This window comes from Chelmon rostratus, chromosome 4 (genome assembly GCF_017976325.1).
Source record: "Chelmon rostratus isolate fCheRos1 chromosome 4, fCheRos1.pri, whole genome shotgun sequence".
Classification (NCBI taxonomy): Eukaryota; Metazoa; Chordata; class Actinopteri; order Chaetodontiformes; family Chaetodontidae; genus Chelmon; species Chelmon rostratus.
Genome location: NC_055661.1, coordinates 17,413,105 through 17,427,908, shown reverse-complemented (window position 1 = coordinate 17,427,908; position 14,804 = coordinate 17,413,105). Strand labels below are relative to the sequence as shown.

General features: G+C 43.4%; 1 protein-coding gene across 1 annotated transcript in view; it reads right to left on the bottom strand.

Annotated features, from left to right (window-relative positions):
* Positions 1-14,804, bottom strand: part of obscna (obscurin, cytoskeletal calmodulin and titin-interacting RhoGEF a) — a 39,029-nt gene that overhangs the window by 13,894 nt on the left and 10,331 nt on the right. The window contains exons 17-45 of the mRNA XM_041935345.1: positions 13,303-13,569; positions 12,941-13,207; positions 12,497-12,763; positions 12,088-12,354; positions 11,735-12,001; positions 11,137-11,406; positions 10,681-10,959; positions 10,308-10,565; positions 9,913-10,179; positions 9,227-9,493; positions 8,685-8,951; positions 8,238-8,504; positions 7,721-7,987; positions 7,180-7,446; positions 6,649-6,915; positions 6,092-6,259; positions 5,540-5,806; positions 4,870-5,343; positions 3,094-3,795; positions 2,921-2,993; positions 2,734-2,828; positions 2,499-2,611; positions 2,169-2,369; positions 1,938-2,020; positions 1,509-1,682; positions 1,217-1,376; positions 985-1,086; positions 376-540; positions 58-216 (exon numbers count right to left, since the gene is read on the bottom strand). Of these exons, the coding sequence (XP_041791279.1) occupies positions 58-216; positions 376-540; positions 985-1,086; positions 1,217-1,376; positions 1,509-1,682; positions 1,938-2,020; positions 2,169-2,369; positions 2,499-2,611; positions 2,734-2,828; positions 2,921-2,993; positions 3,094-3,795; positions 4,870-5,343; positions 5,540-5,806; positions 6,092-6,259; positions 6,649-6,915; positions 7,180-7,446; positions 7,721-7,987; positions 8,238-8,504; positions 8,685-8,951; positions 9,227-9,493; positions 9,913-10,179; positions 10,308-10,565; positions 10,681-10,959; positions 11,137-11,406; positions 11,735-12,001; positions 12,088-12,354; positions 12,497-12,763; positions 12,941-13,207; positions 13,303-13,569 (6,947 nt within the window). The remainder of the gene's footprint in view (positions 1-57; positions 217-375; positions 541-984; positions 1,087-1,216; positions 1,377-1,508; positions 1,683-1,937; positions 2,021-2,168; positions 2,370-2,498; positions 2,612-2,733; positions 2,829-2,920; positions 2,994-3,093; positions 3,796-4,869; positions 5,344-5,539; positions 5,807-6,091; positions 6,260-6,648; positions 6,916-7,179; positions 7,447-7,720; positions 7,988-8,237; positions 8,505-8,684; positions 8,952-9,226; positions 9,494-9,912; positions 10,180-10,307; positions 10,566-10,680; positions 10,960-11,136; positions 11,407-11,734; positions 12,002-12,087; positions 12,355-12,496; positions 12,764-12,940; positions 13,208-13,302; positions 13,570-14,804) is intronic.

Here is a 14,804-nt window from a genome sequence, read left to right as displayed (position 1 = left end):
AGGTTTATTGTTTTGTATGTCTCCTGTGGAGAACTGGAGTAGGACAACTGATCTTACCTTCATTTTGTTCTTGAAGGTGAAGGTGTCACTGTTCATACTCGTGTCTCTTTTCAGTTTACACAGTACAATACATTCCTTGAAGAGAAACACTTGTCTCTGGTGCCCTCTAGAGGCTGTCTTGATTTCTGGAGTTTCCTCCCACACTGTGAAGACTCCCTGAAGGATGAGCAAATGATCACATTCTGTTTCATACCACGTCCCAAAGTTTTTGGAATTGGGGTTATAAAAACCTCCTAATGATGTTTAGGCTTTTGTCTTCACACTGAATACAGAGACTAACTTGGGTATAAAAACATGTGAGTCATCTATAGTTACCTGCCGCATGGGCTCGCCCAGTGCTGTTAGAGGAGCTGGGTAGTTCTCAATGAGGGACACTTGGTGCAGGTTGTCAGACCTCCAGGGTAGACAGGACACCATGGAGAAGGCATCCTCCAAAAGACAGCAGCTCTGGCCACTTTTGGCTTTGTTCTTGATTAACTCCTGACAATAAAATATTTATTTACATTTCAAGGTGTATAACAGCAAAACAAGCTTAAACGCTTACTGTTTAAAGGTCCAGTGTGTAGGATTTAGGAGGATCTGTTGGTAGAAATTGAATAAAATGTTATACACTTTTCATTAGTGTATAATAATCTGAAAATAAGAACAGTGTTTTTGTTACCTCAGAATGAGCCCTTTATACCTACAGAGGGAAGAAGTCCTCTTCCACAAATTCTGTCATGCTGCACTGCCATCTTCTACAATAGTGTTTTTAAAGGTCACTTTAGGTGCTTCTACTCACTTGGAAGGGGAAAGTGAGGCAAGTGGAATGCAGCTTGTTGCAATCTGCAACCTCACTGCTAGATGCCACTAAATCCTGCACACTGGTCCTTAAAGTAAAAATATGCACATATTCCAATACAATATCCCCATGTGATCGCTGACCTTCAGTAAAGACTGGTAGGTTTGAATCCTCTCCACCGGTCGCTGGAGGTAGGTAAGGACATCCATGGCAGGAGCCTCAGGCTTACCAGATTCTGTTAACTCCTGAAGTGTAATGAGCAACATATTAAAGAAATAAAGCTCATTAGATCAGAGTAATAATGTTGCTATTCTGCATCTTAGTTTCCACAGTGTTAAGTGTTTATGTTTAACTCTAAACAAATTTTGTGAGTACTTTGAAATACTGTTGGACAGCCTTGTCCGTGACGCAGGCCTCTGCTTGTGCTTGTCCCGCCATGTAGTGAAGATACTTCTCAAAGTCCTCAGTGAGCTTGATCAGACGCATGGCAACGTCGTCATCTGTGGCACACTCTCTCAGACCGGGAAGGAGGGACCTTAGACGACATATTTCATTATTCATTTGCATGTTGCATTAACACATTCAAATGAGCATTATATTAGTTACAGTATGTATATTAGAGTACAAGTACAATGCATTTCTTGTGTGCGTGCCTTGCATGCATTACCTCTCGTGCAGAAGAACAATGTCCTTCATGTTCCTGAAAATGATCTCTTTCTGGTTGAGGATGTTAATGGGGACGTGGCGGCAAGAGTCCAAATAATTTAGCTGGTGTGAGGTGAACATCTTCATCTCCTTTACAAACTCCTCTTCTCCATCAATCAGGCCTTGGATCAGTTGGCTAAAGATAAAGGGGATTTAGTGCAGATTGCAAGTGATGCAGCAGTATATGTGATTTAGAACAACGACATTTTCCATCACCACAAAAGTGCAAGAAACAACCAATTAGCAGAAGTAATAACAAACAGATACAATTTTACGATAAATATAACTATCAAAATATATGTCTCCAATAACAATAAATAAACAAATAATGGTGCCAAATGACATTCCTCCCTCTTTATTAACCTGTCTATATAATTGCAGGATGACAGACCTCAGAGCTCTCCTGTACTCTTCTCCTGTCGACCCAATTCCATCAAGATCCTCTTGAGGTGCTCTCAATTGTGGGAAGGTCTCCTGTTCAAAATACCGTCACATATTTATCATCAAAAGTTTTTTCATATCTCATAACTTGACATATGAAAAATTGTACGATTAACGTCTCAGAATATAATATGTTTACTCGGTATCGGTGTTGACATCTGGATTTATAGTTACATCGTACCTTTCTCTTCTTCTCCAGATAGGCTGGACACACCCATCCCTGTCGAGCGGGGTTGGTTTTGGTGGGTTTGGTTCTCACCAGCCATCTGTCAGGGTGAACAGAATCCAGGACCTCTACAAACTGGCCCTCCTTCAGAACAAAACTGCCCTTATCTCCACTGTTTGGACTGCAATCAGCTCGAGCCACATACATTTCACATGTCTGAAATGAAAAAAAGACACATAATTTAAGGCTTGCATAATCAAATGTTAATAAATAAAATTATTAAACTAAATAATTGTTTGAATTTTTAGTCCATAAATATGCAACCATATATATATATATATAAACCTCTCGTCTATCCTCTTCCCCTTCTGACTCTGATCCAGAGACAGTACTAGTTAAGGGTGTGTGAGCACGGTGGTGTTTAGGAGATGGTGTCCTCAGTCTGCCCTCATGAGCCCCTACAAATTATAGAGGCAGATAACCATGATACACCTGATAGGAAACTTAATAAGAACTAGTGGAGAGGTTACAGTTTGAATTTCAATTAAAAAAAGGACTAAAAGAAACAAATATTGCTGACCTTTGACCTTCAGTAGTTTCTTAGGAGGTTGTGGAGGAGTTATCTGTTCTTTATCATCTTTTGGAGGCACTTGGTCCACTGTATTTGTCACTTCCCTGTAACAGTATTCATAATAATTTGGGTATCTTTATGAGCACTATATAAAAGATTAGCAATTAAAATTCCGATAATAAAACAAAAGTCTGACCTTGGTACAGCTGGACAAGTCTCAACAGGTTCCATCATATCCGGAGCGGTGTCATAATCAGAGGGACTCGACACTGTTGAAAGCATAAAATCACATGTGTTATGCTGTAAATACATGCCCAAGCAAATCCATATTTTTTGTTATCAAAATTAGAGAATAAACATGCTACTCACTGGAGCTCGCAGCAATGAGTGAGGATCCTCTCCTCTCCTGCAGGCTCATCTGTGCGTCCTGCTGCTCCGTCAGGTTGTAGGCCTCCCACAGAGAGACACTCACACTTTCTACATAGCTCACAGCGTCTGTAGCTGTACAGGGTATCTGGCTTTGCGTCCGAGGCAGATTCTGAGTCTGTGTGTTGGTCTGGGCCTCAGGTTTTTGCGGGGCAAGTTGCAGAGGAGTTATGGTTGCGAGGGGTGGGTGCACAGGCTTCTGGACTATTGGAACAGGCTTCTGAGGTTGTGCCACTGTTACGTTCCCATTGTAGGAGGTCACACCAAACTTATTCACCACCTCACATGTATAGATCCCGCTGTCATTGGCGGTGAGGTTTTTGATGACCAGCGTGCATACGCCACTCTCTGTAGTCTCAATACGGCATCGATAGTCATGAGCGATTTGTTGGCCGTTCTTCAGCCAGCGCACTGTGCTGGGCTTCCCTTCTACAATACACACTAGAGTGACTGTACCATGAAGATCTGCACTCTGGTTCTTAAACACCTCTTTAAAGACAGGCCGCATGTCTTTGCGGGTTTTGTAGCCTTTGAAGACAGCCTGGATTTTGATCGCAGCCTCTTGTAGTTGTGGTTCATCCTCAGTGCTGATGTCAATCTCTGGTGTCACGCCCTTTGGTGGTTGTACCCTCTGGGGTACATTAACTGGAGAAAGAGGAGAGAGTTGGGTTGCAGCCTCAGTAAAAGGGCCAGGGAGCTGGACATCACTGTGGGTCGCTGGTATCTCAGTCAAAGCCTCTAAGAAGGTTTCATCTTCAGAAATGTAGAGGAGAGGAATGTCATCTGTCATCTTCATTGTCTGTTGTTCTTCCTCCCTTCTCATTGGCTCGACCGCCAGTTTCATTTCCTGGTCCACTTCAGGTTCTTTTCTCATAGGTTTTACCGGTTGTTTGATTGGCTGTTTGGTTTTTGCATCCCTCTCTGCAGCTTTCACAGGTTGCTTAATGTTCTCCATTATCTCACTGTCTGTTGTCACCGATTGTTTCCTTTCAAATCTATGTTCTTCAACGTCTTTTTTCAAAGATCCGACTGGTCGTTTTAATGGTTGATCATCCATTGTTTTCACCTCAACTCTTGTCATCTGTTGATCATCCTGATCTGTCTCTGTGTCCCTTGAATATTGTTTTTCCATTCCCCCCTTTGCTTTGCTTTTTATCCTCACAGGTGGTTTTGGAGACGCAAATTCAGCCTCTTTTTCTGAAGTCTTTTCTGGTTGTTCTACTGACTGTTTCTCCACTACTAGTTTCAGTGGTGTTTTCTCTCTCTCTGCCTCTGTGGACACTTTCACTTTCAGTTCATGGTCTTCTTCAGAATCATTTACAGCAGGCCTGACTGACTCAACAGTGATCTCCCCAGTTTCGTTTGAAACATATTTAAGTGGTTCCTTTCCCACTGTTACCTTTCCTTTAGATCTTACTGGTGGTTTTAAAGGTTCCTCTTCTGTTTTGTCTACTTCAGCCTCCTTTACTGTAAACTTCTCTTGTTCTTTTATTGTTTCTTTCACAAACTTTTCAAATGGTTTCACAGGTTTTTCATCCCTGCTGTTCTTCCAGAGGAGTGTTCCTGGAAGGTTTTCCTTCCTCTCAGCTTTACTTGTATTCTCTGAAGGCTGTTCTGGTTGTTTTGACCTCTGTTCAACTTCATTTTCCTTTCCCAGACATATTAATGGCTGTTCCTTAGATTCAAACACAGCGTCTCCCAAAACCTTGTCTGACTGACTCACGTTATGGTCAACCTTGACAAATTTCTCTAACTTCCTTCCTGGTTGTCTCGTCTCCATGAAAACTTGCTTCTCTGTTTCTAAAGGCCTTGGTGGGTCCTCCACCCCCCTGTCAACCCCATCTTCCTTCTCCTGTAGTCTCACTGTCTTATCAGCCTTCTTGGACACCTCATTGTCTTTCTCCTTATGCTTTTCCAGTTGAGCTACATTCTGTGAAACAGCAAAGTCTTTCTCCATAGACCCTGCAGGTTGCATTCCCTTTTGGTCATCATTATTCTCCTTCAGCTTTGGGTCCAACACTGACTCCACGTCTTTTTCTAAATTTGTAATAGATGCTTTCCTGTTAGCTCTCTTTTTGGGCTCTGGAGGAACAGGCCTCTCGTTCTCTGCAGTAGTAGTTGTTTTGCAAACAGTGCCCTTTGCGCGAGGCAGTATCGTGGGAGGCTCCACCTTTGGCAGAGTCGGTTGCAGTGCTGGACAAGAGAATGAAAAATGTTTTGGTTAGACAGAAAAAGAACATGAGAAAACTCATTTTATTCCTGTAAATTTGGTATATAAACGCACACACATTTCACTGACAAAGTTTAGACAATGATTAGTACTTTAAATCTTGGTGTGTGGTTGAATGCGTACATTGCACAACACTGAGTTGTTGCCAAAGGCACAAACCTTTCACTGACACAGTTGCAGTGGTCTCTGCACTTCCTGCTTGACATGAGTAGCTTCCACTGTCCTCGGGTTTGAGATCATTGATGTGCAGCTGGAGGACGCAGCCATCCTGCTTCATCTCATACTTCCTGCTGGCTCTCAGTGGCAGCCTGTTCTTCCTCCACTGTACTGACACTCCAGGCTTAGACAGTTCACAGTACAGAGCTGCTGTACCTCCCTCTTCAGCCTCCAGACTTTCTAAACTTTCCTTGAAGAATGGTGGATGCTCTGGGAAATGGGTGCAGATTGGACAAACATATACATCTTAAGTGCATGTGGAAATATTTAAAACATAATCAGAAGTGGCCAAAATAAACAAAATGTATTTCAAATACACACAGTATCAAGATTTGTCAGCCATTCTATAACGTAGGTGGGGTTTTCAATACAAGCAACAGAATATGTGCTAGAAGTTGTACACAAGCATAGGAAAGTATGTTAAATTTTGTTTTGTTTGTGCACATTGCTAACACTACATTTGTCACTGCTATGCAAATCTCCAAACACACACACCTTTCACTGTCACAGTTGCAGTGGTCTCTGCACTTCCTGCTTGACATGTGTAGCTTCCGCTGTCTTCAGGTTTGAGCTCCTTGATGTAGAGCTGGAGGAGGCAACCATCCTGCTTCATCTCATACTTCCTGTTAGCTCTCAGTGGTAGCTTATTCTTTTTCCAATGTACTGACACACCAGGCTTAGACAGCTCACAGCACAGGGATGCTGTTCCTCCCTCATCAGCCTTCACATTTTGTAAGTCTTTCTTGAAGAATGGCGGTAGCTCTGTGAAATATTGCCATAAGGAAGGGAAAAGCCTTTTGGCTGTTTTGTCATAACATAAATGGTTCTTGAGACAACATCAAATATGAATCAAACTGGGAAATAAATAACATTTTTGTCTAGACAACCTACGTACATGTATTTAAAAGGTAGATGGGAGGAAATTGCTGTTTTGGACATTACAATAAGCCCAAGAAATTTCAGACAATCTTAAAAAAGTATCAGCATTACATTATTAGTCTGTTGAGCCTCCACAGGTATAATTAAATCTGCCATTCACTAAATGTACACACCTTTCACTGACACAGCTGCAGTGGTCTCTGCACTTCCTGCTTGACATGTGTAGCTTCCACTGTCTTCAGGTTTGAGCTCCTTGATGTGAAGCTGGAGGATGCAGCCATCCTGCTTCATCTCATACTTCCTGCTGGCTCTCAGTGGCAGTTTGTTCTTCCTCCACTGTACTGCCACTCCAGGTTTAGACAGTTCACAGCACAGGGAGGCTGTACCTCCCTCTTCAACCTCAACACTCTGCAAGTCCTCCGTGAAGAATGGCGGGAGCTCTGCAAAAATAGGTATGGATTGTAAAAACTTAAGTCTACTTGGAAAATGCTTGAAACCAAACTTAAAATGGACACAATTGTCTTCGATGATGCATCTAGTATCAAGGCTTGGCAACAAACTTACAATGTAGATGTGTAGGACTGTAATAATAGCAGCTCAGCACACAACCAGAAAGTTCAGACAATTACTAGTACCTTAAATTTGGTGTGTGGTTGAATGCGTACATTGCTAACACTGAATTTCTCATTGCCAAAGGCACAAACCTTTCACTGACACAGCTGCAGTGGTCTCTGCAATTCCTGCTTGACATGAGTAGCTCCCACTGTCCTCGGGTTTGAGATCATTGATGTGCAGCTGGAGGACGCAGCCATCCTGCTTCATCTCATACTTCCTGCTGGCTCTCAGTGGCAGTTTGTTCTTCCTCCACTGTACTGATACTCCAGGTTTAGACAGCTCACAGTACAGAGATGCTGTACCTCCTTCCTCTGCCTCCACACTTTGTAATAATGTGTTAAAGAATGGTGCGAGCTCTGCAAAAATGGGTACGGATTGGGAAAAAAACACAATTATACAAGGTGGAATCAGATAATGCCTGAGACCAAACAAGTAGCAGAAAATGTAATGCAGACACTATCAAGACTTTTCAACCAACTTACAATGTAGATGATGGAACTGCAATAATACAAAAACTTTACACATTCTTAAGACAATTTAAGAGAATCTCAAGACAGTACATCGAATTTTGTTGTGTGGTTAAATGCACACAGAGCAACCATTCAATTGTTCACTGCCAAGCACACACACCTTTCACTGACACAGCTGCAGTGGTCTCTGCACTTCCTGCTTGACATGTGTAGCTGCCACTGTCCTCAGGTTTGAGATCCTTGATGTGGAGCTGAAGGCAGCAGCCGTCTTGTTTCATCTCATACTTCCCGCTGGCTCTCAGTGGCAGCTTGTTCTTCTTCCATTGCACAGACACTCCAGACTTAGACACCTCACACTGCAGGGAGGCTGTAGCTCCTTCCTCAGCCTCTACACGCACCAAGTCTTTCTTGAAGAATGGAGGAAGTGCTAAGAAAATAGGCAAGAGAAAAAACAGAATTGCACATCTATATTGTAATAGGAAGAGTGCTTGAAACCACACCAGAACAGAATATGTGCAGGCTCTTCGGAAAAAGCCATTCTCTAAGTGGGAGGGTTTACCTTGAAATGATAACATAATGATGGCCAGGTAGACCAGAGAAGTACAGGAAATTATTGTAAAATAAAATGCAAAATACTGAAATGTCTAAAAAAGTCAGAATTCTCCAAACACACACACCTTTCACTGACACAGCTGCAGTGGTCTCTGCACTCCCTGCTTGACATGTGTAGCTGCCACTGTCTTCAGGTTTGAGCTCTTTTATGTGAAGCTGAAGGAGGCAGCCATCCTGCTTCATCTCATACTTCCTGCTGGCTCTCAGCGGCAGCTTGTTCTTCATCCACTGCACTGATGCACCAGGCTTGGACAGTTCACAGCAGAGGGAGGCCGTACCTCCCTCCTCAGCCCTCACGTCCTGCAATTCTTCTTTGAAAAATGGTGGGAGCTCTGTGGAATATAAAATGTTTAGGGAGTCACACAGTGTAATGTTTTAGTGTAACAGAAATGACATTTAAGTTCAGGCTAAATCAGAGACATGAAATGTTTGCTCCACTGGGGAATAACGAGGTTCAGCTAGTTGAGGCGGACACTGCAAAATGTAATATGCAGATTTCCAAACATACCCACCTTTCACTGCTACAGTTGCAGTGGTTGCTGCACTTCCTGCTTGACATGTATAGCTTCCACTGTCTTCAGGTTTGAGCTCTTTGATGTGGAGCTGCAGAAGGAAACCATCCTGCTTCATCTCATACTTCCTGCTGGCTCTCAGTGGCAGCCTGTTCTTCTTCCACTGCACAGGCACTCCAGGCTTAGACAGCTCACAGCACAGGGAGACTGTACCTCCCTCCTCAGCCTTCACGTTCTGCAATTCCTCTTTGAAAAAGGGTGGGAGCTCTGAGAAAAATAGGATTGTCAGAGACTAATGAAGGGAAATGTTTTTAGTCTTTAACAGAAGACACAATTCAGTGACATTTAGCAAGTAAGACTCAGATAAGTAAATTAACTTATGCAAAGATGAATGGTGTTGGCCCCATATCATATCTAATCATATTGATTTTCAGGAAGTTTAGATCATCACAAAAATCAGTGAGAAATAAAAAGTTTAGCTTTCTATGATAAAGCTCTTGCTGACATTGAAATTTCCCACGCAAATCTCCAAACACACGCACCTTTCACTGACACAGCTGCGGTGGTCTCTGCACTTCCTGCTTGACATGTGTAGCTGCCACTGTCTTCAGGTTTGACCTCATTGATGTGAAGCTGGAGGACGCAGCCATCTTGTTTCATGTCGTACTTCCTGCTGGCTCTCAGCGGCAGCTTGTTCTTCTTCCATTGCACTGACACTCCAGGTTTAGAGAGTTCACAGTACAGGGAAGCTGTAGCGTCCTCCTCAACCTCCACACTTCTTAATTCTTTCTTGAAGAATGGAGGAAGCTCTGAGAAAAAGGGTTGAGAAGGACAAAATTCAACATGTTTGTCATGGGAGTTACACTGTGTTAGATGCCACCATAAAAAAGATATAATAGCCTTTTGTTATTTTAGTGAATTGAACATGCAGTATCTGTAGATTCATCCAATCACAGGATATTACCTAAAAGTCACTGCACTTGACGCTAGTATGTTCACTACACTGCATTCAATACTGACAACAAAATGTACTGATCAGGTTACATTTGGATGGGAATTGGTGTGCTGGAAAATGCAGTGAGTTCCAGAAAGTTCACAGCAATCTGCCTGACAAACACATTACTTTCTGTGAGCATGCTTATCAAGTAAAATTTGCACTACTTTGCATTTTGTTGTGTGGTTAAATGCATGCAGAGCAAACACAGAGCAACTGTTCAAATTCACACACCTTTTACTGATACAGTTGCAGTGGTCTCTGCACTTCCCGCTTGACACGAGTAGCTGCCGCTGTCCTCAAGTTTGAGCTCCTTAATGTGAAGCTGGAGGAAGCAGCCATCCTGCCTCATCTCGTGCTTTCTGCTTGCTCTCAGTGGCAGTCTGTTCTTCTTCCACTGAATCGGCACTCCGAGTTTTGACAGCTCACAGTACAGAGAGGCTGAACCTCCCTCCTCAACCTCCACACTCTGCAATTCTTCTTGGAAGAAAGGCGGGAGCTCTGGGAGACAAAGAACAGGATATGAGACATTTGGTGTTATAGGAACATTTCATAGTATAACTGTGGCAAATCTTAATTGGCCGACTGTTCAATTCAATGGGAAAAGAGCTAAATGTTGCAGTACATACCTGTTACAGTAAGTTTGGCACTGCTCTGAACATCTCCTGTATCACAGGAGTATATGCCAGTATCCAGGGGATCCACATCATGGATAACCAATAGGTTGACTTTTCCCTCCTTACGTATTTCATATTTATCACCATTTCGGAGCGGGATGTGGTTGCGCCTCCAGGCAACCGGAGAGGTAAAATCAGAGGTCGTGCAGGACAAAGTGGCTGTCTCACCCTCCATGATCAGAATGTCTTTAGGCTTCTCCTCAAATAAAACTAGAATTTAAAATCAAATGTTACTTTCGAATGTCTGGTTATCATGGAGGAAATTATGTTAACTGAAATGACACATCGCTGCTGATTCATTTTCATCTCTTTTGTTTCTGCTCACCTTTGGGCTTAGGAACAACTAGCAGCCGTGCAGAGGTCCTCTCCTCCCCAACCACAAATGCCACGGTGCCTGTCTCCTCAGGCGTTGTCATGGTGAGGACCAGTCGGTGGCGGCGACCCTGGCACATCATCTGGTTCATCTCGTTCTTCTGCAGAGGGCTGGAGCCGAGCCACCAGACACCCTCGCTCACGTCTGCGTGGCTCAGCTCACACACAAACTCTGCATCCTCACCTGCTGTGACCGTTATGTCTTGCAGCTCTGTAACAATCCGCACGCGCTCTGTGGAGGAGGAGGAAGCTATATACAGCTGGCTTTTTAGAGATGGAGATGGAATGTGATATATTTTACAACAACTTAGGTGAGAACGGCCTGCTGGTTTTATTAATGTCACCTTTCTTATATATCAGTAAATAACAGTAAAATACCAGTAAAAATTCTACTGTAATATCCACCTACCCCTCACGATCAGCTTGGCAGTGGTCTTCTTGCCTCTAGTGATACACCAGTACTCTCCAGCATCCTCCAGACACAGTTTCTTGATCTCCAGGGTGTGTGTGGGGCCTTTCTTCTTTAAAATGTATCGCCCTCCTTCTTCCACCACAGTGTTGTCCTTCTTCCAAGTGACAGGGACATTAGCACTGGACACTTCGCAAGACAGCAGCACAGATTTACCTTCCATCACCACTTGACTCTCCAGCTCCTTTTCAAAGAACACGGACGCTGCCGCTGGTAAAAGAAGGAAAGGAGACGGCAGGTTACATGTTAGGGTTAAAGTTAGGCAGGTGTTAAATGCAATTAATCCGAAAACTCTTGTGAAACAGGTTCATTATTACAGCATGTAAATACAGGGTTCATGATAAGTGTGGAGTTTTGTTGTCATCACTCCCAGAAAGCATATACCAAAATCAGCACAAAGGAGAATGGGGAATCTCCCTGGAGATTCTTGTGCTTGGTGCAAAAGTCATTAGCCTGAACTAGCTCATAGGCTTCATGAGAATTCATGTGATAATTGCTGCTTGGTGTAAGAAACACAAAATGGCAGCATGTCCAATACCTCTCACGTTCACTTCAGCTGTTGTCTTCTGCTCTCCTAAGATGCAGCTGTACTCCCCGACATCCTCGGGCTGGATGTTTTTGATGTGCATCTCAGCTATCTTTCCTCTCTGCGTCATCTGATATCTTCCCCCGTGATAGAGCTGGTCCTCGGCCTTCCACCACTGCACAGGCACCCCGGCCCTGGACAGTTCACAGCGAAGGGACACGTTGCCTCCCTCTGGGGCCTCCTGGTTCTTCAGACCCATTTTAAAGGAGAGGGGGATCGCTGTGGGAAAATCAATGTCATGGTGTGTTTTTTTGTTTGCTTATTATGTCATATGGTAATATGACAGCATCACGATCTTCCCTTACGTGTAATGGTGATGTTGGCTGTGGTCTTGACGTCGCCGTACGTACAGCTGTAAAGTCCGTTGTCCTCCAGCTGTGCGTTTTTTATGGTCAGCTCCATGACACTGTTTCGATTTTTAATCTGGTACTTGAAATTATTCTTCAGCAGCTCTTGTCCTTTCCTCCACTCCACAGCAAGGCCGGGCTTAGACAGCTCGCAGCTCAACGTCAGGCTGTTCTCCTCCTCTACCTGCTGGTTCTTTAACTTTGTTTTGAATGTGATGGGAGGAGCTGCAAGGAGGAGAACCAAAGAGCGGTTATTCACTTTGAAAATGTTTGATTAACTAGAGGCAGTTAGAGGTTCTTTCTGGAGGTGAAGGCGAAGGTTTAGATATTCTCTACTCATGCTGACAATGTGGGATCTCTGTCTTGCCTTTGACGGTAAGCTCAGCAGTTGATTGGCTGTCACTGGTCTTGCAGGTGTATTTGCCAGCATCGCTCTCCTCTATGTTGTTGATGACCAGTTTAGTGAGACGTCCCTCTTGTTTCATCTCATATTTGTACCCAGGTTTGAGGATGACTCTGCCTTTCCTCCAGTCCACTGGAGCTCCAGGTTTGGAGATCTCACAGCAGAAAACTCCGCTGTCTCCTTCCTTCGCCTCCAAATTCTCCACCTCTTGTTTAAATGTTACAGGAATTGCTGAGAAAAAAAATCAACGAATGAGGCAAACTCTGAAATTGGTCTTGACATTTTTCCACACAATTCCAAATTGTTTCTTGTTAGATATCCGAATACATCTGCCATGTTCAGTGGGTCTGTTTCACTCTGGTTAAGAAACAAAAACACCAGCTGAACAGTGTCTTTCTGTATACTTACCTCTTACTTTGATGTCACCTGAAGTCACCACAGTGCCAGCAGAGCAGCTGTACTCCCCTGCATCTGTGAGACTTAAATTTCTGATGTGCACCTCAGCCATCCTGCCTTCTTGCTTCATCTGATATTTGTCCCCCTCCCTCAGAAGCTGAGCGTCTTTCCTCCACTCCACTGGGACTCCTGGTTTAGACAGCTCACAGCGCAGAGTCACACTGCCCTCCTCTACAGCCTCTTGGTTTTTCAACTTTTGCTTGAAAGTTACTGGGATCGCTGAGAAATGAGAGACAGCTCAATATGCTGTATAGGATGTAAAACTTACCAGAGCACAATTACTGTACTATGCTACCTAATGTTTAATCGCTCACCAGTGATGATGATGGTGGCAGTAGTTTTTGTGTCGTCACAAACGCAGCTGTATGTGCCACTGTCCTCGGGCTGGCTTTTCCTGATCAGGAGCTCCAGGGTGGAGCCACTCTGCTTCATCTGGTATTTCTCTCCGCTGGTCAACACATCGTCTCCCTTCTTCCACTGCACCGGAGTGCTGGGTTTAGAGAGCTCACAGCAGAGAGTCACTCCATTGCCCTCCTGCACCTGAATATTCTTCAGCTCTTGAAGGAATCTGATTGGCCGTTCTGGAACAGACCACAGGAGAAATGTCAGAATGAGATGAAAACATTTTCACATGGAGGAGTGTATGTTTTTCTGCTTTCTAGTCCTGACTGATGAGTCAGGTTAACACAGCCATAGGCCATGAAAGCTTTTGCACTAATGTCAGGAGTTTATGTCACATGGTGTCACTTTAAGTGCCATTTTTTCTAGAAGTGGTTTCTTTGGAATAAACACACAAGGAACCGTAAAGTTAGCTACTGGAACCACAATGAGTAGGCTGAAAAAGAAGAGGCATTATCTACAGAAATGCAAACATTAAGAAAAAGGAGACATGCAAGCCACACTGTTTCAGAGTTCTGGCAAATACAGTGGCTGATGTCACCAAAATAAAAAAATACCATTAGGTCTTCTACATTAATGCTTTCAGAGAACTGATATAGATTGTCAGTTATCAACCAATCAAATCTTACAGAGTTGATTTGTGTATATACACACCTACACAGGTTATAACCCAGAAATCCACTTAATGTTGTCAGTTTAGCCTCTGATATACTGTGTATTCATGAGATTTTCGAGAACACTCAAAAGCACTTTTAAAAAATAATGCAATTTAGTGTACACAGCACTCACCACTCACGATGATCATAGCTTTTGTCCTCTGTTCTCCACATACACATGTGTAATCTCCCGTGTCCTCCAGACTGAGGTCCGCAATCTTCATCTCAACCAGCAGGTCCTTCTTCCTCATCTGGTATTTGTCTCCATTTTTAAGGAGCTCTCCTCCTCTCCTCCACTCCACTGAAGGGGCAGGTTTGTTGAGCTCACAGCGCAGAACCGCACTGTTGCCCTCTGTCACCTCCTGGTTGACCAGTGGCATCTTAAAACTTGGTGGTAAACCTGTCAATCAGAGGTAGTCCCTCATTCATTTATAAGAAGCTTTTAGCTAAAATGCTTTACAGGCTGGAGTCACCAGTCACTACAATCACAAACTATAGCAATCACTAAATAAATAAATCAGGGAGAGACTTTCTAGGACTGGCCCCTCTTTGCTGCTGTCCAGCCAGAAAAGTATATTCTACACTTAGAATTAAAATCACATTAGAATACATTCTCAAAATGAGAACTGTTTTTGCAGCCTGAACAACATTTACAACCAAGTTTTAACAAGAATAAAAATGCAGGGCCAAGTAAGGATAAAAACAATTACCAAGGTAATCTCTTCTGAACCAAAACAGCTAAAGAGGAAACATGGAAACAA